The following is a 27,691-nucleotide window of genomic DNA, read 5'->3' as shown; positions in this document are numbered from 1 at the left end:
CTACTTATCTAGAGGCACTTCACAAAATCTGCATGCATATGTGCTCACAGAATAAAAGTAAGGAAGGAGTTTTGTTGTTAAACTGGCAGATGGATGGTTTTTGGCTGACTGTAATCTTATAAGTTGTTTTTCTTACTATATGATGCGTCGCTGGCACACCACTGAAAATTTTTACTGCTCTTAACAGCTGATAAAAAGTTCTGCTTAGGCATCTGGACTCAAATGCCTTCTTTTGCATCTGTTTCAAATAAGGTACAGACATTAAATTTCATGATACAAAGCCACTGGCTTGATCAGCTTTTACAAGAACTTGCCTTGATGAATGCAATACTTATCCGTAGATCAGTGCAGTGGCTGATATGAGGGATTGTGCTGGTGCAAGCAGATCAGTTCAGCTAGCACTGGCAAAGCCCAAAGGTTTGTGGTGCAGTTAAAAGTCCTTGTCTGTAGATCATATAGTGCTGCAGTGCAGAGTCCTACAAGGAACAGATGGTCTGATTTTCAGAAAACTGGAAAACTCGGTAACTTCTGTCCATCTTAGTGCTCCATTTGGTATAGTCTTGCTTGTTTTGCTTTTGCCTAGTGATTCAGGCTTGAGTGGATTGTATGTGAGGTAAGCAAGAGCTTATATGCTTTTTTTTTTTTCTATTTGGAAAGTGTCTTGATTGTCTTCATTAAACATTGCTGTGTGTTATATTCCACAGCAGCCCAGCAGGAGAACTAGATTGAGTGGAAAATAAGTTGCCCTGTACTTAAGGCCATGACAGGCTTCTCTGATTTTACATTGTTTAGTGCATTTTCCCTTCTCTTTAGCTGAGTTGAATTCATTAGCTGCATCTGTCATGCTGTGCTGCTTCAATCAGTGGTGCTATCTTCTCCATCTGAAAGTCAGCACCATGAAATCATGGAGATAGCAAGGCTTCAGATGTTAGAGGTCTTGTTAACTTCATGAGTTACAGAAAAGACTGCTGCTCACCGAATGTGACTAATGGTGTGGATGTTGTTGCTCTTCAGTCATGGTAATGTCCACCCCGTCTGTTTAGAGTCAAGTCTGTGGTGGTGGTGGGGTTTTTTTTTTTGTTTTTTAATTAAATGCGTATTTTCAGGGAGTTGGAACTTTGCTATAAAAAGCAACTCAGTGAGCAAAAGCATGTGAAATAATGCCACCATGTAATAACGTACCTGTTATTTTTACTGTTGTTTGTAACCAGCTTTGCTTGAAGTTTTGTAATGCAGAAATATCTTTGCAATAAATAATGTATTTGTCTTTTCCTAACTTGGTACTCATGCTAAACCCAGACTGATGACACTTCCATTGGCGTGTAAGGGAAATGCTATTATTTTGGGATAGCCAATACATTTAGCTATAATTAATCCCTACAACTTTGGTTTAAGATGTTATATGCAGCAAAGCCACCTTCTCTCTGCCCACACCTGTGTGGGCATGAATTGTCAGCTAGACCTGAATGGCATGTGGGTTTTCTCTGACCATTCAGAGAGCATAAAATGCACTACATGTGGAGGTGACGTTAGGCATCGCTGGTTCTGTCAGCCCTCTCAGGACTCCTAGGCACGGACTTAAGGAGGATCCACGAGAACTGAGAAGTTCCAATGGCAGAGTCCGTGCAGAGGTTTGGGGGATAGAGCCCAGGACAGCCAGCGACGTGCAGGATGTTGGACAGGGACAAGGCGATGGCTGCGCTTTCCATCCTGCCACAGTTCTCCTCTGGCCTCCTACGCTAGCCTTATAGCAGTGTCTCTTGCAGCTGTAGTCCCAGAGATGGGACAGTGGTTTGGGTGTTTTGTGACTTGATAGCATCGCTTGCTGCTAATGGACCTAATCTTTTTTGATAACAAGTCCAGGCGAGCCTCCGCCTTTCAGAGCTACATGTGCTGAAGTGAACAGAGGACACAGCGTGCAGGCAAGGGAGATCATTTGAGAGCAGCCAAGCTATGTAGAAAGCAAGCTGAGATGAAGTTTATTTGGAGCTCATCTTTGCACACATGGCTGTAGCTGTTGCGAAGCATGAGCCTCACCTCTAGCTCTGTTTGTGAAGTGTCATGCTGCAGGTGCAGGTCATGAGTTGCTGATAAGTTATTCTAGGAAAGAAAGCGTAACAGCACTACTCAACCTTGTAGCTACCTTTTGTTGAAAAGATTGAAGGCTTTATACAGTTCTGTTTGCATTTGCGATCTAATCAGTGCACCAATTGAACACAGCGACTTGGAAGATACGGTTATAGCTATTACTTTCCTAAGGGTATTTCTAATTTTATGAATAAAGCCTTAAAGGAAATTCATTTCCACCGTGAAGTTAAACTTGCCAGTAATTTCTCCCTTCCTTCCCATATGTTTCACTGTGTTATCTAAGGGTGCCTGAAAAATGCACTTGGTGGCTAGACTAATAGGAAAACAGCTCAAGACCTACGTGGGAATGAAGCACTTGAGATGAGGAACAGATGAGTGTATTGGGAGGAGATGGGCTGGAGGGAAGAGAGAGGCTAAAAAAAAATTATTCTTGTTCAGAATTACGCTGTTATTTGGGATTTTTCCAACGGAGCAAGTCAGTTACAACTGTTTGTGCGTGAAAGAAGGTAACGTACAGCAGCTGAGTGGGAATTGACATTTTCTCAACCTTCTGCTCTCTCCGCTTTCTGTATGAGTTTGGTTTGTTGCAGGAAAAACTTTCCTGGCCTCTGCCTCAGTGAGTCAGCCCTTTCCCATTTTAAGCAGGTGGTGCTAGGTGATGTCATGGTGCCGTACTGGTTTTCAGGGCCAGATTGACCGATAGCATCTACCTTTTCTTGCTCTGACAAATACAGAGCCCTAGCTTCAAAGAAAGTATTATGTAGCTTTATAAATTAAAACCCTTAAAAGTTAGAAGGGAAGGAATGGAGGCTGCTGTCGTGTTTGTTTCTCTCGTGCTTTTGTGGTGTTCGGGTCCTATTAAGAAACGGGAGATGTTCATAGATAAAAACCTATAAAATTCTGGAATAAGGAAGGTTGGTTATCCTGGTTTGGGATACTGTCACAGTGCATGCCATTCCGGATGGTGACAGAGGAGGGATGCTGTCTGTTCAGAGTTGATTTAAAATAGAAAGGATTCAGGAATGTTGTCAGAAGGCAGTGCCGGAGATTGTTGCAGAATTTTTTGTAATCAGATTTTCTGTTTCATCAGGAAGAACCACAGCCAGCCTGCTTTGTTTTTTTTTCTGGGTTTTAAACTTTGCTTTAGTGTGACTGACTTAGTGGATGGGGAGGAGAGAAAACTGTGGCCCCCTTGTGGAAATGAGCCCACCGTGGTCAGTATCCAGGTGTCCTGCGTAAATCCACAGCCTCTGCAGTTCACACCACCTTTATCACTCCAGGTTCTGTCAGTTGTACTTGAAAACTTGTGGTTTGTCTTCACAAGACACCAACGTAGGAATGCTTAAACTGTGCTTGGTTGTGATCCATGCCAGATTTGAATGAAGCTCTTCAGATCTGTGGCCAGTACGGTATGTCATTGGGTTATCAGCGGCGCTGACTATGAGGCTTTCTGGCACTGTGTTACCAAATCACCTTCCACAGCTTTCCTAGCCTGATTCCCACTGCATTCTTTGAGCTCTCCAACCCACACATTTCTCTCATAACATTTTCTCAGTAACATATAGAATGTAAAAAAAAAAAAAAAATAATTTTTAAAAAATTGTAAAGAGAGACCAAATGAGTATTTTCATTTGGGGCTGGGAATTTAGGAGTGTTTCCAAGTGGTCCAAGAGATCTCGCCTCGGTTCGGTGTATGGAGAGGGAGCAAAGATTGTTGAGACTGGCTGCATACGGTCTCAGCGACTGCAGCAAAGCTCTGCAGACAGCTGGGAGGGTTTTGCCCTGTTGGGATTTACTGCCACGTGGGAGCCCTCCTGATTTGCTAAAAGTCATTTTATGGCATTATCAGATAGTCGTGGTCGAGCGCAGGATCCCTTCTGTGCTTGCTCAGGATGGGCTCTGGCAGGTCGCGGGGAAGCGGGTAGCCATGGCTCTGGGCTTCATGGTGAAGCGCGATCGCTGCGCCAACGACAGCTTTTTCTACTTTCGGTAAGTGCCCGCGTCTCCCTCCTTGCTTCTTTGCAGTGTGAAAATAGCACCCGTCGTAGAAATAATAGAACTAGATCTTGCTGTGTTTTCTTACTTGTTCATCGTAATTTAATCCCAGTTTTCAAAAAAAGGTGGGTGATTTTTATCCTGCTTGAGACTTGAGGATAAAAATCTGCATTATGCAATGCATTGGTAAGGCTTGACTCAGTCAGAGCTTGCATTCATTCAGCATATCTGTTCCTATCTGCACACTGGAGTATGGAGAAAAGGGAGGAGTGGTTTGTTTCCAGAGAGATGTCTCACTCCTGTTTTGGTGGAGGTGAATGTATTTCTTTCAGCCACTTTTCTGGGTCCTCGTGCAGCTGTTTGTTTTCCAGTGAAAACTGAACAAGATCTCAACGTAAAGTCTATTGTTGCAAACCTCTGCCTTGGCCCCACTGCAGGCTGCTTTGACCCCCCTTTTAAAAACGTGCTCCTTAATGGCCAGTGCTTTTCTGCAAAGCCCAGGCTCCTCCACGTAGCACCCACCTATGAATCGCTTAGCAGTGACATGAAACGTAGCAGGTTAAGCATCTTGTCTCCAGCAAAACAGAAGAATTTCACACGTTAACAGCAGAGACGTGGTTACAGGAGGGTTGGGAGCACGTTACCCCTGTGAAATTCACAGCGGGTGCAGCCGCGTTGCCGGAGGTGCCTGCTGGACACGCGGTGCTGTGGAGGGAAGCAGGGGAGGTTCAAGCAGCGAGGCGTTGCACAGGGCCTCGTGAAGGCGGATCAGAAACTCAAAGGAAGGCAAAAGAGATGTGCTCGGAAAAAGCTCCGAGTTCAGCTGCAACTGGGTGGAACTTGCATCTAAATAAACAACCCTAAATTTCCGATTGAAAACAAAAAAATAAAACAACCAATAATAATAAAACTGGTTAGACTTGTCAAATTGTTGACCAAGTAATAGGATGTTTCGCTAATAGGCAGTTGGGATACGAAGCAGGGTGTGGTGTGTCTACAAAACGAACGCGTGCATGGGGAAGGAAGGCTGGTGCTGCGGCACTGGTGGTGCAGACGATGCTGCCGACGTTGGGGTCCGGCCCAGCGGGGCTGGGGTTCCGAATAGCAACGCTGAGTAGAAAGTTCACTGCGTTAGAGGCCAAGCTCTCTGCTGGGACTTTGCGAGTGGCTAAGTATTGAATTCAGCTTTCTGATCTCGGGGAGTGTCTCTAAACAGACTGGTATTGTGCCGGAGTGGTTTGAATCATGCAGACGTCCAGTTCTGTGTAAGAGCAGTGGAGATAAGGCTTTAGCCGGGTGCTTGAGCTGAGCAAATAGCTCTTTTCTGATTTCCTTGCCTTCACACCAATTTGTTGGTAAAGGAAACATAGTTTAGGGGATTATGTTACTTGGTAGCTCATTTATATAAATATATATATATATTTTTTAATTGTTACCTTTTGGATTGTTGATGTCCACAGGCTTGTTTTTGAAGCAGTACACGGCTCTCCCTGGTAAGCTCAGTAATTGCAAGTCCTATGTGCTTTTTTGGTTGGCTTTTAAATAGGTCAAAATCAGCATGAGAGCTTCATAACCAGAGAGCAATTAGGACTTTAACCCTTTATCCTACATGCCTTATAGACAGTAAAACCTAACACAAGTCAGCTAATAGGCTGCCGTGCGCCTTGGGCTGCTGCTGGAAGCCAGAGGTTTCCAGGTCCGGCGTTCCCTCCTTGCAACCAAGCCCTTCCTGCAGCAGCAAATTACAGAATTACGCTGTGCAAGGAGAGGGGGTGGCTCGGGGCTGGGCTGTAGGGTGGTGGTGGCGGTGGTGAAGAGACCTTTTACATATCGGCTGGATGCTGCCACCGGTCAGACCTCGGGGCATTGGCTGGGCTCTGGTTTAGGAGGAAGTTGCGCAGCCCTGAAGATCACTACTCCAAAACATGTGAGAAGAGGTGAGAAGTTTAAAACGTTCCCTGACAGGCACCTCCTCCACCTGCTTTTCCTATTGGAAAGAAATTATGGGAAGCAGCTATGTGAGAAATGTTCGGTGCTGCTTGTAACTGTTTGCTCTCAACCCCTACATCAGCTCCCTAACTCTTTGTTGCACACGGCAGTGGATAGAAACAGCAGCAGGAAAAGAGTTTGTTATCTGAGGTGAATTGTAATTTAAATGGAGATTTGGTTTGTTAATGGGGCTGTTTAACAGAAACAGATTTGTGCAAACAGCCCTTCCCCCGCCTTGTGCATGGTGATCTTCCTGTTTACAGTAATCTGCTTCTCTGGGATTACCTCTCTCTTAACAGGGGCTCTAAGCAATACTCGCCTTGCCAGTAGCTTCCGACCCAGTACAGGAAAGACCCTGTTAATCTTGTCCCTTTGCTAGACACTGGGAAATAAGTTAGCGACTTCGGCTTATTAACTCTGCCTCTGTGCGAAAGGGAAGCCAGCAAGCAATTTTTCTTCATTGTTACTTACAGCCTCAGAAAATCAGATGCGGCTTTAAAGAAGCAGAGAACTATTATTTCCATGTAATTATTGCCTTTATTGATCGGGATGCTGTTGATTTAGGCACAAGTCAATGACTTGCGTTGCAGATCTATCGATAGATGAAATATACACGATGGTGTTTACAAGTGCATCTCCTTGTGTTTGTAAATGCATGTGGTTGCATCTAACCAGCGACTTTCCAGCATTGCTGTGATGTTTGTGGAAGATAAAGTGGCAATTCTAAGCCACTTAATCAGTTTAATGAGCTATTTTAAATATGGTAACTTCAAGGAATTGCTCGAACAGATAGACATTCCTCCGCCGTGGATCCTGAGACAACAAAACTAACCTTCTCCAGCTGATCTGCAACAAAATGAAATATTCACAGCTCACAAGCTAACACAGCAGTAAAGCAGAATAGATCCTGCTAGAAGGTTTGTTTTGCAAGGTGAGATTCAGAGGCACCGAGTACAGTTTGTCATGTACTCAGCACATGTCGTGTCTTTGCCCCCACCCCGTCCCCGAAGGCTGTTTGGAGGCATTCTTGGAAGATGCCTCGCTCTCTCCCACCGTCCTTCACCCTCTGGGCCTCAATAAACTCTTTACAGGAAGGGAAGAGCAGGGACTTGTTTCTTTCTGGAAAGGTGACCTTCTCTGCATCAGCGGAGCAGGCTCCCTGCACTTGCTGCCTCCCCCTAATCCCCTTCCAGGAGGCCGTGCCATGGCAACACGCACCAGGAGCCTCCCCGAGTCCCCCCGGGGCCAGGCAGGCGCACAGCCGACCAGCAGAGAGATCGCTGTGCCCGTGCGGCTCCGACTTCTCTGCTGGCCCCAGCGTATCTGCTTGGTGCGATGCTCATCCGGAATTTGTAACCCAAGGCTTGAGGAAGAACTCTCCTGGATTTGGTGCCTCCCATTCTCTCCCGGCAGGATTTAGTGCCTGAGATGTAGCCCAGAGCACGAAGTTTGAAAAGAGGGGCTCTGACATGTGGCACCGCTATGATTTGGGGATGCACTGCTAAGTGGCTGTACAGTTGTTTCATGTAGGTGTGCTTGATTTGTCTTACTCCCAAGCGCAGCCTCTGCTGAACTGGGATTTGTAAAATCTCTTCTTTCTCCTTTATTTGGTCGTTTATTTTTTTCCCCTCTTTCTCCTCTTTGTGACCGCTCCACACTTTTCTTCTGCTGTAAGGAGCTCCGGCTGGAGTTAGCTACAGGCTCCCAGCCAGCTCCCCTGCCTCACGCACCAAAGCACTCTGTTAGGGCTGGAATTGCTGAGAGTTTGGGACAGGGACAGGAGCCAAGTGACCTCAGCAGCGCTTTCTTGAGAGGAGAAATTAGAGAGGATTTTGCAGAGATGATATTAAAGTGGTGTATTGTGGTGTGTTTATTTTAGACTTGCCCTACCTTAACTGCAGCAAGTGTTCAATTATACATGGCTGAGGTTTTAGGTTTGCGTTGGTACAGCTGCTGCTGTAACCTGTTATAACAAAGCATGCACAGAGCAGCCAAAGCGTTCATACCAGCGCTGCTGTTTTGCATTTGAAATCAGTCTCTTTGTAATATCCCTCTGATAAAAGGTTTTTGCTGCCTGCATTTAGGTCATTTAATATATTTAATGGGAACAAAGTTCTCCCTCAGTGTTTAATAAATCTTATCATACGTGAATCTACTAGAATACTTTGAGCATTTCATTTTGCACAAAAGCATTCGGGTGAACTCTGCTTGTTGCTTTACACGAATCCTTCATGATACGCAAGTTTTTGTTAAATGGTCTTAGAAGTACTGAACACACCTTCTCCGAATGTTTTTTTTTTCCCTTCCTGTTTTTCTGTAAGATTGCTTAAGGGTATAAGGAATCTGATTCTGCTAAGGTTACAAAAACTGAGGATTTCTCTTGTAAGATGCACTCAGAAAGTACAAAAAACGTACTTGCTTATTTTTCAAAAAACAAGGACGCTGTTAGAGGTAGCTGTGCTTTCCACAACTCAGTGAATACATTTTTTGAACATTTTCCTTTTCCTACTGTGCCTTGATACTGAGAATCAAATACAAGAGGAAAAAAAAACACTGTGAGGACAAAGACAGTTGAGAAAGCATCATTTCAGAGCATTGCTTTTCTCTGCATGATGTATAGACAATTGATGCCATTCTACATTCACATCTGTTCTTTGTGCTCAGCCACGCTTGGTAGCTGTGCAGCCGTACTTATGGACATGCTTCCATAGGTGACTGAACAGGCATAGGGACCAGCACAAGCTTGAACATCTTACAAAACCGAGACCTGCCAGGTAAACAGCTCCTCTTCTGCTGATCTGGGACTCTCTGCTCCTCCTCTTTGTTGATCGTCTGCTTTGTCTGAGTCCCAGCTAGAGGAAAGCTGTGTATGCACATCACCTTTGTCTTTAAAAGCAGAAATCCTAGTTGAGCCTAAAATATTCTATGACTTTATTGCAGAAAGAGATGCTCCAGGTGGCAGTGTGGGGGGAGAAGCACAGGTGAAGCTACAGTCACCTATAAATGAGCACATTTTGGAGCGTTGCAGAGCTCCCTGCTACACATGAGCGTTGCATTAAATTAAATTGGGAGGATGCACAAATTTTAGAGCATGCCTTGTGATGTTGCTGTTGGTATTGCAAAGCTGAGGGATTTACAGGCCAGTCCACTGAAAAAGAACAGCAGTGTGTGTGGGAGGGGAAATGAAAAGAGAATGGAAGCATCTTGGGGAGGGAAAAAAAATGGAAACTGCTAAAAGTGGAAGAAGCAGCTGAAGAAGAAAATGAAAAATTTAAATGTAGGTAACCGAGCATTGTAAAGTGATAAATAGTTTGTATATTTGACTTAAGTTAAATCTTAAAAAAAAAAAAAAAAAAAAAAAAAAAGGTATATTGCAGGGGAAATCTGTTCTGATGAGAAAAACTGGTACTCTGTATTGGTTTAGAGATTTGTGCACTTTTTGCTGTTACACACAACATTTACCTAGTAATCGGGTAGCAGATATTCCCAATAATATACCCAGAGCTGGGGATCTCTGGGTTTTCTTTATATGTCAGCAGTTAAGTTCTGAATTTCTCGTTCTGTCGTTCTTTCACTGGTGGCTCAACAGGTACAATTTGTAGGTCAGTGGGAATGGACTTCGTGGCCTTGTTTGGCTGGGTACTTCCTTAGGAGCCGGGATTACTGACTAATGTTACTTTTCACGAGGCTCACAAACTAATTGTAGAAGCAGTTAGGAATAAACAACACTTTGCAGTTTACTCTGGGACCTTGCCAAGCCTGTTAGTAATGGTGAGAAAAATAATATTTCCTTTCTCCCTTGTTGTACAGGTCACGTGGATTGCCGAAGCTGAAAGAGTCCCGTTCCCATGAGTCCCTGCTGAGCCCCGGCAGCGCGGTGGAGGCCCTGGATCTTGGGTCAGAAGAAAAAGTCTTTGTCAAACCACTTCACAGCAGTATCCTTGGACAAGACTTCTGCTTTGAGGTAAGGAACGTTCTCCAAACACGGAGCCGATTATATGCTGTTGGGTCGGTCTGAGCCCGTGCAGTGCGCTGTTCTGTGTCTTTGTAATTGGAGAAGAGATCGGCTGCCAGAGCAGTACTGAGGTTTGGGTGGGGGCTGGCTAACCAGCGTGCAGTCTTGAAGTCCTTGAGGCTAATGGCATCAATCACTCAATGAAGGGAAATCTTCTTCAGTTATTGCGTATTCTAATTGGAAAAATCTTGTTAATTTGATGAGTATCTAAGCATTTGGAGTCTGCATGCAAATGTAAGGTTGAAACGTACTATTGTTCCTAAGCTGTGTGTTCATTCTCCGCAAATTCACCTAAAATTAAATTGAGAAAATACAACATAACTGAGAAATGTGATTTCCAGTCTGAACCCCCTTCCATTAGCTCGGCCAATTTCCTGGTTGCTAAAGGAGAGGCTTCGGTAGCTGGGGACATGTCCGCTGCACCATAGAGCTGGATCCTCTTGCTGTTTCAACACAAGCTGCAGCACAGCTTTGCTTGAGAAACAGGCTGTTGGTGCGAGCGCAATCCTTACCTTCCAGCACGTTCACATGTGCTGTTTGGATGTGTCTAAGGCCATCGTAATGCGTTGTGGCAGGGGCGGTGGACAGTCAGTCTGCTCTGTCTTCAGCAAGGTTAGTCAGGTGTGTCTAAATTCTGGGACAAAGATCTGCTTACAACCTGGAAAACTGCTCTGGCAGAAAACCAGCAAATCAGGCTCTTCTCCCTCGAGACAGGTCCAGGAACTGTTCCTGTTTGCTTCAATCTCGTATTCTTTTGCTTGGAAGCACTGTTCAGCTTGCGTAGGTTTGGGGAGTGCAGTGAAAATACTGGCAACATCATAGCTCTGAGGCTGTTGCCTCACACTGCTTTTTAATTGTGTGCACAAATGAATGGGAAGAGCAAACGAAGCTTGTCAGGCCAAGTAAAAGTGAAAGAACCAAGGTGGATCACTCCTGCGTGAAAGCGGAGTTGTGTATGGCATCAAGGGGTGGAACTGGATCAGAGCACAACTCCTTTAGTTTCTTTTAGACTGCTGCTGTATATATGGACCCTCAGAAACATTTTGTATTTCCTGAAGACACCATTTCCATTGTGCTTTGCCTTACATTAATACATTGCTCTGTCTTTGCACTGTTCGTAACCAAATCATCTGTCTCTGAGATTTACCAGGGGAAAACTGCAAGTGTTTAATAATTATACATCAGTTAGCAAGTGTTTAAAAAAATAAGTGGTTGATTTAAGCCTTGCTTAAAAGTCTTTAAGAAGAGCTGTTGGTGCTCCCCTTATGTTTCTTTCTGCTTCGTATTAATTTGAACTGACTTTTTTTTTCTCTCTGCATTTTGTGGGTCTTTTAACCTTTCCACACTCTAGGCTCTCATAGTGTTTTCCATCTTTTATTATATTGACTTTGTTGCTCAAACATTGCTTATCTTCTTCCTTGTTTTTTGCAGTCCCTCACATGTCTGATAAGCTTGCCTGAACTCAGCCTGTCATTTATATCTTCCAGGTAACCTACTCCAGTGGCAGTAAATGCTTCAGCTGTTCCTCTGCAGCAGAGAGGGATAAGTGGATGGAAAACCTACGCAGAACAGTACAGCCGAATAAGGTAATAGAAACTGCGGAAATAAGATTACCAGGGGAATGGAGGTGATATGATTGGATTTTAGTCCAGTGTAACAGGGCTTCCCACAGATACATGCTCAATTAATTTAGTCTGGAGAGAAGTCCACTCATCAGTGTATCATAAGTTGCTGTGCACTGCTCTATCGAGTGTGGTAGGTTAAGCCTTTAATGAATAAATACCATGCCACCTTGCTTCCTGATCCTCAGGTGCCCACTTATGATGTTTCAGACTTGTTTTCTGATACCATGTACCTCAGAAGGAAGGGACACTGAGCTTCAAGGTTTAATGTAGAGTCACTGTTTGGGGAAAAAGGGATTTGAGCCAGAGTGAGAATGGGAGTCAAGTTATTGATTAGCTGGTAAACATCTGATAAGTCACCTCCATAGTTAGCAGCCACTTGGGTGGGACTTGCTAACAGTGCTCTTGAAATTATTCACAAGAGTAAACAACACAGCATGCCCCACCAGACCAGCAGCTTTTGAGTGGCTCCTGTGCAGAGTGTTTGTTTTCCAAACCATTTCAAATACAGCTTTTTGAGAAGAAAAATGTTCTGCTCCCTACCTTTGACATGCAAAAGACAGTCCTTTGTCTCTACCTTAGAAATTGTCTGCTTTTCTAGAGATTCTGATTCTGAGAATCAAAGAATCTGAATGTGAATTCTGATTCTGTCCCTACCTTTGACACAAAGGCAGCCCTTTGCCACTTCTCTTGAAGACAAAATGTTCAGGTTTTTTTTTTTTTTTTTTAGAGATTATGAATAAAAGCTGAGCTTTTTCTTCTGCACAGGACAACTGTCGTCGAGCTGAAAATGTGCTCCGTCTCTGGATCATTGAGGCAAAGGACCTGGCCCCCAAAAAGAAGTACTTCTGTGAGCTGTGCCTTGATGACACTCTCTTTGCCCGCACCACCAGCAAAACAAAAGCAGATAACATTTTCTGGGGAGAACACTTTGAGTTCTACGGTCTCCCACCTCTTCACAGCATCACAGTTCACATCTACAAGGATGTGGAGAAGAAGAAGAAAAAGGACAAGAACAACTACGTAGGCCTGGTCAACATTCCCATGGCCAGCGTAACTGGTCGCCAATTTGTGGAAAAATGGTACCCAGTCAGCACCCCTACACCCAACAAAGGGAAATCAGGGGGTCCTTCCATTCGGATCAAGTCGCGTTACCAAACCATCACCATCTTGCCCATGGAGCAATACAAAGAATTTGCAGAGTTTGTTACCAGCAACTATACTATGCTCTGCTCTGTGCTGGAACCCGTGATCAGTGTAAGGAATAAGGAAGAAATGGCTTGTGCCTTGGTGCACATTCTTCAGAGCACTGGGAGAGCGAAGGTAAGAATGGGTGGCCTCTGTGTAAATGCCTCTTGCTGATGATAGGTGATACCTTCTCAGCTACTGCACTGTACAAGACAGGCAGTCTGGGCTGGCACAACCTCAGCAACTGATGGGATAAGGCTGAGAAGAGGACCTCAGGAGTGTTTTTAAAGGTTTGGTCAATTACATCTACCAAGAAGGCACGTAGATAGGTGCCATACTGACACAGATTAAGTGCCTGAGTTGATAAAAAAAAAAAGGTTAAAGATACCGCATATAAAGTGTAAGTGGCAGGACTGTATAATTTCATGTTAGTCTGAAAAATGAGGGCCTGCACTTATGTGCTCAGGAACGTTTTCTGTATTTCTAAAGTCATGATACAGTATAAGAGATAAGTAAGTAAGAGTTAAATAAACCAGAGAATGTCTTCTATAAATATACCTCTAATACAGCAAACAGCAGCATGCCATTGTTGATTCAGTGCTAAGTCAGCTAATCAGTGCAAACATTGATTTGGTCAGCATTTGAACAGCCATTTGGAGAATCCATACTCAGTTAATGGTGATCCTGTCTGCCCAAAGAATGTTATTAGGACTTTCGGGTGCGCGCTGCTCGTTCTCTGTGATGCAGCAATTGTAATGAGCCCTGGTTTCTTTGAATAGGTCGTGGGAGAATGTCCCGCAGGTCTCCAGAAATTCTGAGAAGCGTTAACCAGCATTGACTGATCCAAATGCTGCCTGCCAAGTGGGTGTATGAGAGCAGTACCAAGCTGTAGCCAGCTTCTTCCAGTAATGCCAGCTACAGCTGGTCAAGCACCACCAAGCACAAGATAGAGAGTTGGAGATATTGAAGAATGACCATAAGCAACAGCTTAAAATTAACTGCTCTAAAAACAATTCCATTATTTGCCACTCTGCTTTCCCTCCCTTGCTTGACATACATTTCTAAAAGGCTGGTGCTCTGTGGCAATGCATGACAGGAGTTTGTTCCTTACCGACTTGTTTAGCTGATCTCAGGAAGCTGATAGCTGGGACAGCTCCTGTAGAGCTGCGTTGAAACCTCCTGGAAAGCATGCTCTGCTTTCCTGCAATGCTCGATAGATAAATTATTGTTATATCTTTGCCCTCCAAGTGCCTTTGTGTTTGAGTCTGTTTTTACTGGAAGCATTAAGTGGCTTAGGCTGCTGTAACCTTAATCTGCAAAGAAGGTGCGTTTCCACCTCACGCTGTGGTAGTGCTGATGCAGCTGGGTGTCCATGGTTTGCACCAGGTGAAAATAATTTTCTCCGGTCTTGAAAAGAAGCAGTAGTATGGGTTTGAAAAACAACAGTACTGAATGCATTTTTGATGTATTTTTATAATGTATAATTTGTTCTGGGTCTTTTACGTTCATATGCCAGCACTGCATTATGGTTTGTGTACATAATGGGGTTGTGAAACCTTGCTATAGCTCTCCTCAAACTGTGCTGCTGTTGTTTCCAGCAGAACCAGAAAGTCACAGTTGTCACTCACGTAGTTGTCACTCAGCCCTAATACAGGATGGTGTTTTATTTCGGTTTTTGTTTTAAGTTTTAGAAGAGAGTGGGGGTGAGGTGAGATTATGGCTCCTCTCCTGGAGATCTTGGCAGTGGCTGACATCGGCTGTGGTGAAGCTCTGAGCATTTCTTGTGAAATGCTGGGTGTCCTTGACTCAAGTTACCACCTCAGGAGTAATAGAAGTATTAATGTAGAATCAGAGGTATTAATGTAGAATTAGACCCTGTATCAAGAGATTTTTCACTGTATCAAGACTTGCTGATCTTTCATACCTGAGCCTTTGAAAACAATACAAGTTAAGCCATATAGATCCACAGTAAGTGTGTTAACTTTTTTCCCAAATCACTTTTCTTTTGTGAATTTAACTGTTGTAAGCAATTCTTCATACTTAAATTTCTCAAAGCGGTGAGAAGTTGTGTAGAACTTCCAACTTGAATTTTTAAATCCAATTTTATATGTAATATTTGGTATTAAAATATAAATGTACATTATCAGTTTGTTTCAGCAGACAAAACCACCGATAACCAAACTAACGAGGGTTTCTGTTCAGGATCTAAGCTTGGCTATAAAGGTTTTATTTTAGAGGCTTTTGCTTCTCCCTTTATCATTTGTGATTTATATTTTATTTTTTGAGGAGCTCTAGCTATCTCCTCGGCCCATACTAAGGTTGCATCTGCACCCCTTGTCCCAGGGTGGGCAGTTATTTCAGTAATCCTTTGGCTCCTCTGTTTGTCTTTACTTCTTGGCTTCTGCAGTTAGCCTGGTATACTGGGCCTGGTTAAACTAACCTCTTGTCATTTGACCTATTTCTTCAGGACTTCTTGACGGATTTGGTGATGTCTGAGGTAGATCGTTGTGGGGAACACGATGTCTTGATCTTCAGGGAGAACACACTTGCTACCAAAGCTATTGAGGAATACCTGAAGCTGGTAGGGCAGAAGTACCTTCACGATGCACTAGGTAAGAAAGTACTGCTCACAGCTGCTCACATCGAAAGGGCTGATCCTGCTGCAGAGAATCAGTCAAGTCACTGGCTGGAACTTGTGCTGGGATGCGGGAGGTGATCCATCCAAGAACTGTTACTCTAGCAATGAAGTTGGAACGGATCTTCCACATCCAGCATTCCTGTTAGATGTTATCCCTTGTACCCATGCTGTATTACCCCACGAGTCTGGTGCTTTCTAGAGGCATGTGGTGAACCCTCTCCACGTGGGCTGGTGAAGTGGCAGAGTCGCAACCTGGATTTTTAGTTCCACAATGTAACTAAAGCCTTGTGCACATAGGTACGTTAAGGAATGTGGGATGGGAAGAAACTGCCTCAGCACTAAGCCCAGGTGTCTGCTATCCAGATAGCAAAACATACATAGTCTGCTCTTGATGCCTTTCCTCTCTACAGAGGAAGGTGCAGCACCCAAGGAAAAGCTAACTTGATTTGATACAGTTGAGTCCCTCTTAACGTTTGTATCACCACGTTATGTTTTTCTGGGTAACCTTTGTGTCTCTAGCTGTGATGAGAGGGTATAACACTGCAATAGCTTAGTGAGCAACGGTTATTGTTCCATCTGTTCTATGAACAGGCTTTAAAAAGGAATTTTGTCACCTCATTTAACAGTGGAAACGGAGTCCAGTACTTTGTATCGCGGCATCAGGAATGAGCATGGAATCGAGTACAATGAAATTAGGTAGAGATTTCAGAACAGTTAAGAATATGAAACATATTTCACTAATCTCCTTTTATGTTAAAGAAGCTCCTGCAATCACTTCAGTACAAAGTGAACCACCTAGGGGGTTAGCTATAGCTAACAGAATGTTAGCTATGGTGTTAACATTCATTAGGTGTGAGGTGCCTACCCTAGCGTTTGGGTTCAGTGGGTACATAACAGGAAAACTCATTCTGAGATGCTTCAGCTGCAGCTGTTGGTAATGCTGACACATTCCAGAGCAATTGTTGGACTTGCTCAGCCCTTATCTTTGCCACAGAGCAATTAATTGATAAATGTTTGTGTTAACTCTCTAAACTGCTACGTGGTCCCAACAAAAGTCCTTAGACAAACATGGCAGGAGGGGATGAGGCCTCAGGGCTGCTGAGTAGCACAAAGCAGGAGACCAAGACACAGACTATCTAGGGAGCCTCCTGACTTTGTCCAGAGTGCTCTTCGGTCACCACATCCTGAAAACTGCCTGGCCATCCTGCGATGTCCTACTCCATTCCCCCCAGCGGGGTCTTACTGTCCACTTACTGTGACGGGTTCTGATGACTGTACTACTCACTGTCCTCTCCCTACCAGAAGATTCTGCTCTAGCAATAAGCCCCTGTCCTGGAATTACTGTACATGCAACTAATATTGCAATAAAGAGCAGTACAACATGTTTGCCCCTCTATGGTTAGCTTTTACCAAGTCCACATAGTCCACAATAAGATTGCACAGTGAGCCACCCATCCTTCTGTTGTTTCTTGGATGAAGCAAGCCTTGGAAACTGATACAAGGGAAACAAGATCAGGCCAAAGCCAAGTCCCACACCACATCCTTTCACAAAAAAAACCAACCAAACAAAAAAAAAAAACCACCAGCTTGCTTTCCCAGCAGTCTCACTTGTTCTCAGCAATCTCAGATGCTGGCAAGTCATCAAGGCGTTAGTTGGCTAAATTAGTGCTTCAAGGGTCAGTATAGTCGGGTCTGTGATTATATGCATTTTGGCAATGTTTTAAGTGTAATGAGCCTGTTCTGGTAGTCTTATTCTCATGGGTGGAACCACTGAGCACAAGTCACAGGCCTAGGCTCTTGCTGGTAGGGATAAGTAAGCAGCATATTGCTTTGGGGATAAGTAAGTAGCACATTGCTTTGTGCTGTGCTTTTCAGCAGACTGAATGATCAGCTTTGAGACCAGTATATTACGTTTGACTGCAAGCCCTTTAAAGTGCAGTAATTATGTTAAAATATTTTAAAATTAATGACTTACAATGTATCACTTAGAATATTGGTGCTGAGTGATAAGACTGTAAGAAATCAAAAATTCCCCTAAGGTCACCTAGCCTGTCTGTAGCCCAGGGCAAGGTTGTTCATGACAATATACTCGTCTGATTCTTTGTCAAGTCTTAAATTGTCTTTAGACATTTTGTTCAGGTGCCATGTCCTTTGAAAGGATTAACAACATTATGCTTAGCGTTAGCTGTTTAATACACTTGTAAGAGCATTTTGGTGTCCGATTAAGGCAGGGCCTTGTGGACCACAGAGAGCATGTTTCAAATGTGTTTAAGGAAGAAAATACGGCCAGCAAACAACAGACAAAACAGAATTGGCTCACACCGAAACGATGCCGAAAGTTTAGCAAATAAGTGATCTAGATGCCCTCAGCAGAAATTTTTTGGATCCCAAAAAAAACGCTTAAGAAAAAGTGCCACTTGCTTTGCTTGCACAAACACTGCTGACTTAAGATGGCAGTGGCTGGGGAGGACCACTAAGGGTTTTTATGAAAACAAAATAAAAAAAAAAAACCCTTCGCACAAACAAGCCTTTTGGCATTAGCTCAGAGCCAGCTATATCTTCTGAGGAGATGAACTTAAAAGACGTTGAATCATGAACGAGTAAAGGGGTTTTGCCTAATGAACAACAGCGGTTTAAAAAGCTCTTGGTGTGCTAGCAGAGATAGGAGAACTAGTAAGTAGCTTATTCCAGTTCATCAGACAAAGGAAACTTCATCTGGTTTTGTATGTGTCCAGTTTCTGTTGTGATGCTGTAAGAGGAGGATGACAGAAATGCAAAGGGTTCTGAATGACAGAGACAACAAAAATGTTGTAAGATGCTGATAAAAGAGGTTGAGCATACTTGTAGTATTTATCTAGTACTCAGGTATTCCTCTTATTCAAAAGCAAGGTGAATAAAATAAAATAAAATTAAAAAAACAGTAAATTTTAAAATAAGCAAAATAAATACCATTGTCAAGTGTATTTCCTGCAGAAATTATGAAGACAAATATCACAGCTCCATTTTTAAGGCTGTGGATAATTTTACGCTTGATAATGTCATTTGAGTACAAAGTCAAATCCTGTTCTTTAGGCCATAAGTGAAGTGTTCGCAGGGGTTATAAGCAAAGCCATCTTGTTATTGTACCTCTGTCTGGGGGCAGCGAGGGCACGGGAGGCTGAAGCATTAGAGCACTAGTCGTCTGATCTGGTACGGCAAACACTGTTCTGAAAGAGCTGGGAAGAGTCGTGTCCCCAACATCTGGTGTCTGGAGACTGTACTGCAGACACAGAGAGGAGAGGATGCAGTTGCCAAGGAAAGGCATAAACAGGATTTAAAGGTGTGTCAAGGAGGCTTTTCATGTAATTACCCTGGTTTGTCATCCTCTTCCCTTTGTCCAGGGGAGTTTATCAAGGCTTTGTATGAGTCAGATGAAAACTGTGAAGTGGATCCCAGCAAATGCTCATCCAGTGAATTAACAGATCATCAGAGCAACCTGAAAATGTGTTGTGAGCTGGCCTTCTGCAAGATTATCAATTCTTACTGGTGAGGCATCTCCCCTCCCCTTCTCCCCCGTTAGGTCATTTGCTTATAAGGTGCCCACTCCTCTACAGATGAGAAAACAGCAGTTGTATAGGGAAGTAGCATAGACCCATCTATCTTCCGAGACTGCCTTCATTTCTTTCCCTTGCTACCTTAGGAGTAGCAATACAGGGGAGACAATATTGCAGGTGGAACTTGTGCCCAAAACAGGGTGTTGCAGTCCAATGCACCAGACCCAACAGGAGCTTCTGCTGAAGTACTCTGCCAAGGAAACAAATAGTGAAGTGTGACGAGAAAGGAGGGAATCAAGTGAGAAGATAACAGCTTAGTTTGAGCTTGGAATAAAAAGCTGAAAGTTTTTATATTTATAGAAAACCTTCAGACCCTTTAGATCTGTAAAACTGAAGAGGAAAACAAAAGGAGGAATCATTGGCTGAAAGATTTCTATTAATCTCTGCTTCTGAGTATCATTGAAGGAAGGGTCTTTCTGCTTTAGGGTGAAGCACATGTGAAGCACTGAGGGAGCTTAACAAGCAGGATAATAATTGTAGTTACAGAGACGAATTCAGTTTGTTTTTAATATCCTAACACCCTGTTTGCTCCTGAGTAGCAATGGATAGGTAGTACTTAGCTTGTAAATCTGTGTGTCTGAGAAAGGCTTCACTTAACATATATAAAAAGGGATGCTTTAAAGAGTACTTAAGTATCACCAGATTAAATGGGGATCCAAGAATAGATGCCTAATGACATTTCCTAGCCTAGAGGGAAAAAAAAAAAAAGCCGATTATGATTTCTCACAGATAATTATTTCAGGTGATTGATCATCAGTTCAACTTGTTACATCTCATTGCCCATGCAATTTTATTTCCTGGTTTATTTTTTTTCAGCGTGTTCCCTCGTGAGCTGAAGGAGGTGTTTGCATCTTGGAAGCAGCAGTGCCTGAGCAGGGGCAAGCAGGACATCAGTGAACGGCTGATCAGTGCCTCCCTCTTCCTCCGCTTCCTGTGCCCCGCTATCATGTCCCCCAGCCTCTTTAGCCTCATGCAGGAGTATCCTGATGACCGGACATCTCGCACACTCACGCTCATTGCTAAAGTCATTCAGAATCTCGCCAATTTTGCTAAGTAGGTGGTGACAACAAAACTGAAATCTGTGTCGCTAGGGCTGCAAGTCACTGTAGGTTACTACAGAGCAAGGAGAGCCCTGCTTGTAGTCATGTCTGCAGCAAATTGAAGACAGCTTTAGAAAGGAAGAAACTTCTTGCTTAGATGTGAACCTTGTTCCCATTGGGACACCTCAGTGTTGAGAGAGAGAGGTTCTCCTTTTCACATGCAGATTTGGGTTATATTGAATTCAGTAGAGGGACACCATATGAGACCAAGAAGAGTGGTGTGCATTATTAGCACGTCAGTGTTTATGCTATTTCAAAAGAAAGAAAAAAAAAAAAGATTGTTCCCACCAAGGAACTTGACTTTCCCACTTTCCTCCTCCAAAATTCCTAGCTGAATTATACAAAGGGCACGTTTCTTGAAGGCAGGGGAGAAAGGATGACCGGGGGGGAAGGTGAGGAGGCAAGATGTGTTGAGCCCCTTGTTCATAATACAATCAACGAGTTACTAGTATTTAAACAAGTCTAAAAACAGTGAATCTCTTAAACGGTTCTTCTTTTTTCCCCCCCTCTTCAGAAAGGGAGGTCTAAAGTTAAGCATTTCATAGTTGTCTGCAAGCACTTATACTCTGTATTTTGTCTGGAGGTTATTGACTGGGTTTCCCCAACTCCCCTTTCTTGCAGGTTTGGGAATAAGGAAGAGTATATGGCCTTCATGAATGACTTTTTGGAACATGAGTGGGGGGGAATGAAGCGTTTCCTCCTGGAGATCTCTAATCCAGATACCATCTCAAACATGCCTGGATTTGAGGGCTACATCGACCTGGGCAGAGAGCTCTCAGTTTTGCATTCCCTCTTATGGGAGGTTGTGTCCCAACTTGATAAGGTAAAGCAGGCTGGAGGCCCGGGCGGTCGTATCGTAGCAACTGTAAACACTAGGAAACATCAAGGGAGCTGCTGGAGCCTGCTTTGGGGATAACTTATTCAACAGCTTTTGAGAGGAATGTTTGATAATGGTGTTTCACAAGTGCTCTTTCTGTGATTCCAGATCAAGGCTTAAAGCACAGCATGTGAAGTGGTTGGGCTTCAGCAATAGAGCAAACACTTTGCAGAGCCTTAAGTGAGGCTGGGTGTTAAATGGTGGAAAGGGCAACACTTAAAAGTAGGCCTGGAATTCCCTGTGCAGCCGGTTTTCTCATAAGTGATCTGGAAAAAAGGGAGGGTGTTTGGATGGAAAATTAGAATCTTACAGGGCCCTTTTTGATGCTAATGGAGGTACTTTGCTGCACACCAGCCCCTACCTTACTCCTCTGGTGGAGTAATGTGTTAGCCAGGCAGAACTGTTCTCATTAAACACCTGATCCAAAGCCAGCTGAGACGTTCTCATTTCTGCAGTCTTTGGATTAGGTTTTAATATATAAGAGGGTGCCTTGTAAAAACCTGGTTCCACTCTCAGTTTTATCCTGTAACAAAAGCAAGATGCTTTCTGCCCCACTGGGGTCAGATACGTTTTCCGGGCTCCATTCTGCTGATCACAATAGATGCTCATCGCCAACAGTAAGCATTATTCCCATTTAGCTATAGAAAGAGAAGAGATGCTAGTTTCTTCTTTAGCTATGTGGTTTTACAGGATCCAAAATCATTAAAACCTTGATAGCAAAGGTACTTGATAAGACCCAGAAAAGCTGAGCTGTGCATCATCATTTTTTTTGCAAGTACTTGGAACTATTCCATATTATAATTTTTAGAGGTGCATTATTTTATCCATATTCCATTTATATTATTCTCTTTCTTTTAAAACTAAAGAGGTGAGGCGACTTGCAATGCATTCTTCATATTTTTATTGCACTGAGGTTTGCCAAAGTAGTGATTTGTTTGGTTTCTGTTTTCTCACTGTACGTTATTTAAAGCAGAAAACAAAAAACTGAGCTTGCCGCATCAGAGTAAATAGAAATGTCCTTGACTCAAAAAGACAACATATGTTAATATTAGATAATTGTTCTTTGATAACAATTTATGGTCTTGTTTGTCCATTTCCCCCACACATGCATACATTCAAAATGTCGCAGGCAGCAAAGTCTGCTATAGAGACAGTTCAGCATCCTCAGAAAAACAAGCGAAGTGAGCACTCAGGACCAGTTCCTCCAATCCTATAAATCGGGGTAAGCCCATCAGTGTAGGGAGCACTGCCATCTCCTTCCAGCTGCTCAAGCGTCAGATCAAGAGAAACCCAGCTCCAATCTTTAGAACTGCAAATGGATTTTTGCACTTAGCCCTTGCATTTAGGGAGCGGCTTTCTGAGTGCAAAAGTCGTAAATGTCTTGTGCAGTGAGGAAAGGGAGGAGCCGCACCTGGCTAAGCCATCAAAGCAGATCTGCTTTGCCCTTTCTGTAGGTTAGATGCTTGGATCTATCCTAACCAGCCCTTGGGGGCTAGTGTAGTAGCTTGCTAAAAGAAGAATTAAGGGCTAAAGTTACATTGCAATACTGCTTTACTGCAGGTAATGACTGGGAAATGATGAGAGAACCTCAGAGATTTTAATAGGTGCAGAAGAAGTGCTATAGGAAAGTGAATGTAAAGAAGACCTCTCTCTGGGGTCGAACTGACTGAGTATCTGCCTACAGCAAAAATAAGGGTATCTTTGAAAAGACAGTGGTCTTTGTAGCGAGGTTTTACCTTATGATACACCTCCAGCACTTTCACCCTCTTCGTTTAGACCGAAGAGGTTGTGGGTGTCCTGTAGATGATATAACCAGCAGTGACCCAAAGGGGGAGAAAAATAAAGAGTGTGTATGAGCAGCCTTGCTCGCTGGAGTGTCAGCTGCCCTTCTCCTGGGCCTAGGCAACACTGAGCAAATATGTAATTGAACAAAAAGCTATGTGTTTAATCCCAGGCTGATGTGATAATGTTGGGATGAGGATCACTCATGTTCTCGTGAAGTTTTTTTAGGTAGGAAAGAACGCCTTAATTTTTGATAACAAGTTGCTACGGAAGATGGCATCAGCATAGGATGCCAAAATACAAAGGCTTATGAAATGAAATCTTCCCCTTTTCCATCTCCCTCAACCCCTGCAATTCTCTCATGATCCCCGTGAATGCCGCATCCCCTTGTCTGTTGGCATGCAGTTCCTTTACCATATGACACCTTTTGCCTGGAAAGTTCCCCCCACTAGCTGAATCTGTAGTCTTTGAATGCCCTTTCATGAGTAGATACCATAGTTTTCACTTTGACCTTACCCAGCCTGGTCTTAGTTTGCTTTGCATGATAGTTTTGCATTGGAATGGCCATAGTTCTGTTTTGTTGAGCATGATTTTTATTTTGGGGGGTCAATCCTAATTTCTTTTCTATTTCCTTTTCTTTCCTCAATGTCTGCTGCACCCCGTTTCGTCTCCTCCATCCATCTCGTCGCCGTGGTTACGCTGCTCCGTAACACTGCATACGGTCCTGGCACACCCGCACACAACCACCCACCCTCCTTCCTTCCACCTCCACCCCTCCGCCTCTGTGCATCGTTATCAAAAAACTGGCGGATGTCGCGGTGCTTGTTGTCCAATTAGGGTGAAAATTCCTTCCTACAGGCGACCGTGGCAAAACTGGGACCCCTTCCTCGTATTCTTGCCGACATCACCAAATCAATGACCAACCCTACGCCAATACAGCAGCAGCTGAGGCGTTTCACTGAGCACAGCTCTAGTCCAAACGTCAGTGGCAGTCTCTCCTCAGGGCTTCAGAAGATATTTGAGGACCCCACTGATGGGTATGTAACAGCCAGAGCCCACGGGGAGGTGCGGGGAGAAGGGACCTGTTAAGGACCAGCCTTTAAGAGTTGAGAACTTCATCGCCCGAGCTGTCTGCCCAGCCCAGCTGCAGGAGCAGGGAACTTGGGCCTCTGTGCCCTGGGAATACTCGCTGCCAGTACGAGGTGCACAAGGTGGCACTTGAGATCTGAAGCTCTTTACTTGCCCAGGGCTCAAACACCTTGCTGAAAGTCAGTAACTTCAGCTGCTAAAATGCAGTCTAGCTGTTGATCTGAAGCAAAAAGCTGGCACGTGGCAGAACTGCCAAAGAGCTTGGATACTGTGGTCTCTGTGCAGTTTCTGCACTGATACGTACGAGGGCCAGTTTTGACACGTGGAAGTGTCTGTCCTCTAGACCTACAGGAGCCTTCAGGCAACTCCTGCTGAATTTTGAAACGTAGGTGAAGGGTTAAATGGAAACTGAACTGCTCTGAAGTCTTGATGGAAATAGAAGTGTCTGAAGGGGACGGATTTGGTGGGGATGGTTTGCATTTCACCTGTGAAAAATAAAGATGAAGCACTGCTTGAATCAAACTTAACTTTCAAAGATAAGCAGTAATTAAGGAAGAGTGTGTTCTGACTTGAACACAGAGAGCTCATGAAAGGAAATCCAGTTCCTTGAAGCTTTCGGAGCAGGGGAGGGAGGGTTAAATGAGGTAAAGAGGCTTCTCTGGGACAGGTCTCTCAGGGTCTTGGCTGCTTAAAAATTAACTGGATTCCTTTCCTCTCCACAGTGACTTGCATAAGCTGAAGTCTCCAACCCAGGAAAACGTGGATGGATATTTCAGGGGCAAGACCTTACTGCTGGTTCAGCAGGCATCCACCCAGAGCATGACTTACTCAGATAAGGATGAAAGGGAAAGCATCTTGCCCAACGGACGTAGCATTTCCCTCATGGACCTGCAGGATCCTCACACGGCTCACAGTGACCACGCTTCTATCATGCACGACGTGCCTTTGCGTTTGGCCGGCAGCCAGCTCTCTATCACCCAGGTGGCGAACATCAAACAGCTGTGGGAAGCTCAGAGCACACCCCAGAGCGCGCCCCAGGTGCGAAGGCCTCTGCACCCAGCTTTGAACCAACAGGGCAGCCTCCAGCCGCTGTCCTTCCAGAACCCCGTTTACCACCTCAACAACCCTCCTCCGCCGATGCCCAAGGCCTCTGTGGACTCCAGCCTGGAGAACCTGAGCACTGCCAGCTCCCGGAGCCGAAGCAACAGCGAAGACTTCAAACTCAGCGGGCCCAGTAACAGCAGCATGGAGGACTTCACCAAGCGCAGCACGCAGAGCGAGGACTTCTCCAGGCGGCACACGGTCGCGGACAAACACGTCCCCATCGCCTTGCCCCGCCAGAACAGCAGCAGCCAAGCACAGATCCGCAAAATGGACCAAGGGCTGGGCGCCCGGGCCAAGGCACCGCAGTCCTTGCCGCACAGCGCGTCCTTGCGGAGCACGGGCAGCATGTCGGGGGTGTCGGGGGCCATGGTGACTGAGCCCATCCAGAACGGGAGCCGGTCCCGGCAGCAGTCCTCCTCCTCCAGGGAGAGCCCTGTCCCCAAGGTGAGGGCGATTCAGAGGCAGCAAACGCAGCAGGTAAGGAAAGCCATTTCCCAGGCATTTTCTGCTTTGATGTTTAGCTGGTTACTGCGCTGACCATCAAGGCTTTTTGATCTAAATTGAGCTGAATCAGTACTGGCTGATGGTGGCACTTAAACAAGTGGCCAGTAATAAGGGTGAATGAGTAGTCATGCTTGTTACCATTACAAGCCTGGCAAGCCTAGCGTGCCTATTATTTCTGGTCCCTTTCGTACTGAAGTTAAAAAAATAAAAAAAACTTTTGTATTTACTAAGGTAGCAGCACACCTTAGAAGAAGCAAAACTTGAAAATTTTCCCGAATAAAAAAGTAGAAGCAGCTTTGTTCCAAAGGGTAGTTAAGATTGTCACGGGAGAATGCATTGCCCTGTGGTGCTAATTTAAAAGCATAGCTACCTGAAAACACAGAATAAACAAAGATGAAATATCATGGACTAAACTGCTGCCAAAATAATAAATAAGTAGAGTTGTCTTAAGTATGGAGAGACCTATATTTCACCATGATGCAACAACCTATTCTGGCCCCAAATAAGTACTGTTTTTTCATTAATCATCCCAAACTATGAGTAATGCAAACACTTTCTGGAAAGGAGTGTTTGTATGTACCAGTTCCTAGTACACCTTATCAGCTGCTCATAGACAACTGTAAATCAAGAGTTCCCTATCAAAAAACCAACATTCCTTAACCTTTGAAAAAAAATGTTGTTGTGATTTGCTGTGTATGAAAAGCATTTGCTATGTTCACTGTCAAAGAGGAAAATAAGTATTTAAATGCTTGACGCTGCAGCGAAGGTAGAAAATGTCTTGACTGCAGGTCAGAGGGAAGGTGGTTGTTTCCAGACATCTCCTGTTTGTGCGTACAGCTGGGCAGGGTGAGGTTCTCAAAGGCAGCACCTGTGCTGTTCCTTGGGGTTAAGTGTTTTCTTCTGTGGTCACTGCAGGGGTAAACACGGGACTGTTTGATTTACCTTAACAGCTTCAGAAGGACATTTTTTAAGCTGCGGCTTTCCACAAGACCAAGGAAGGATGCTGCTCTGCACAGAGGCATGAGTGAGGGCTTCAGCAGCAAAAAGTTGCAGCCCCTGAGGCTGCACCGTGCTGCCCGTGCAGCTCCATCTGCAAGAAGCAGGAGGTTGTGATCCTCCTCGCTGGAGTAGCCCTGCTGGCAAGGGTGCTGCTGGAGATGTGGTTACGCAGGGGAAGGATTTGGCTTATAAGGCAAAGCTGGCAGAAGAACTTACTTGCCAGCATAAGGTCCTGCTCTGCTGAAGGCTTTCCAGGTATCCTTGTAGCTTTCTTGGCAAACCCTCCTGAACATTACAGTCTAAACGAGATGGTGCCTAGGAACCCAGGAGCAATCAGGGCTTCAAAACTACTTTGATACCTGGCGTTCATTACAGCACAAGGAGATCAGAAGCACTGAATCACAAAGCAAAGGCTGTTATGCCAAGTTAATAATACCAAAAATGTAATTGCGTGTTATTTGAAGTGCGTGTGTTTGCGTCCTCCTTTTGAGCATGTGTTTTGCATTTGGGCATGGAAGGGTTGATAGGTAAAGCATATTGGATTACAGCTAAACCTAGTGCAGAGATGGTAGGAGTTTTGGATGCAGGTAAGAAGGAAGCCTCCTTTGCTGCTTTCAGGGCCCCTGCGTGCATCTGGGTTGGCTGATCTGCTGTGGGTTGTGGTACGGCCCTGTGTCCTAGCCGAAAGCGCCGGGGAGCTGGGGCCTTTCCTCAGGGCTTGTAAGAGGGAAGGGCCTGGACAGATACGTGGAGAGGCTTTGCCTTGGGGGTGTCAGGATGAGAAAGGAGCAGGAAGAACATACAGGTGTCATCCCCAGCCTTCACGCATACACCTTGCATGGGTGGCTTCTGCCCTCTGTATTTACAAGAAACACTCCGTCCCCTGCTTGACGCCTCCCTCTCGGTCTGTTTGTCCTTCCACTGCTGACTACGCAGCTGCCCAAGTAAATCAGGTACCTGGGGAGACTGGCTCAAAGGCACTCTCCTCCCCCTCTCTTGTATGCAGCGTGCGTCTCCTTATTTTTCCACTCTCCTTCCCATGCTAATTGTTTTCACTGGATTCATTAGAGTGCTTGCTCCCACTGTAGAGAAATCAATTTGTTCTTTC

At 44.5% G+C, this 27,691-nt stretch overlaps 1 protein-coding gene across 14 annotated transcripts in view; it reads left to right on the top strand.

Annotated features, from left to right (window-relative positions):
- RASAL2 (RAS protein activator like 2) overlaps positions 1-27,691 on the top strand; it is a 178,211-nt gene that overhangs the window by 136,306 nt on the left and 14,214 nt on the right. For 11 of the 14 annotated variants that reach the window (XM_067001487.1, XM_013191404.3, XM_067001489.1 and 8 more), the window contains 9 exons: positions 9,883-10,036; positions 11,575-11,673; positions 12,478-13,032; positions 15,365-15,509; positions 18,916-19,060; positions 19,945-20,181; positions 20,850-21,051; positions 23,725-23,924; positions 24,699-25,557. In XM_067001487.1, coding sequence (XP_066857588.1) covers positions 9,883-10,036; positions 11,575-11,673; positions 12,478-13,032; positions 15,365-15,509; positions 18,916-19,060; positions 19,945-20,181; positions 20,850-21,051; positions 23,725-23,924; positions 24,699-25,557 — 2,596 coding nt within the window. The remainder of the gene's footprint in view (positions 1-9,882; positions 10,037-11,574; positions 11,674-12,477; positions 13,033-15,364; positions 15,510-18,915; positions 19,061-19,944; positions 20,182-20,849; positions 21,052-23,724; positions 23,925-24,698; positions 25,558-27,691) is intronic. The other 3 variants (XM_067001488.1, XM_013191400.3, XM_048073378.2) reach the window with 2 other exon arrangements.

Source organism: Anser cygnoides, chromosome 8 (genome assembly GCF_040182565.1).
Source record: "Anser cygnoides isolate HZ-2024a breed goose chromosome 8, Taihu_goose_T2T_genome, whole genome shotgun sequence".
Lineage (NCBI taxonomy): Eukaryota > Metazoa > Chordata > Aves > Anseriformes > Anatidae > Anser > Anser cygnoides.
This window is presented reverse-complemented; position numbering and strand designations above follow the sequence as displayed.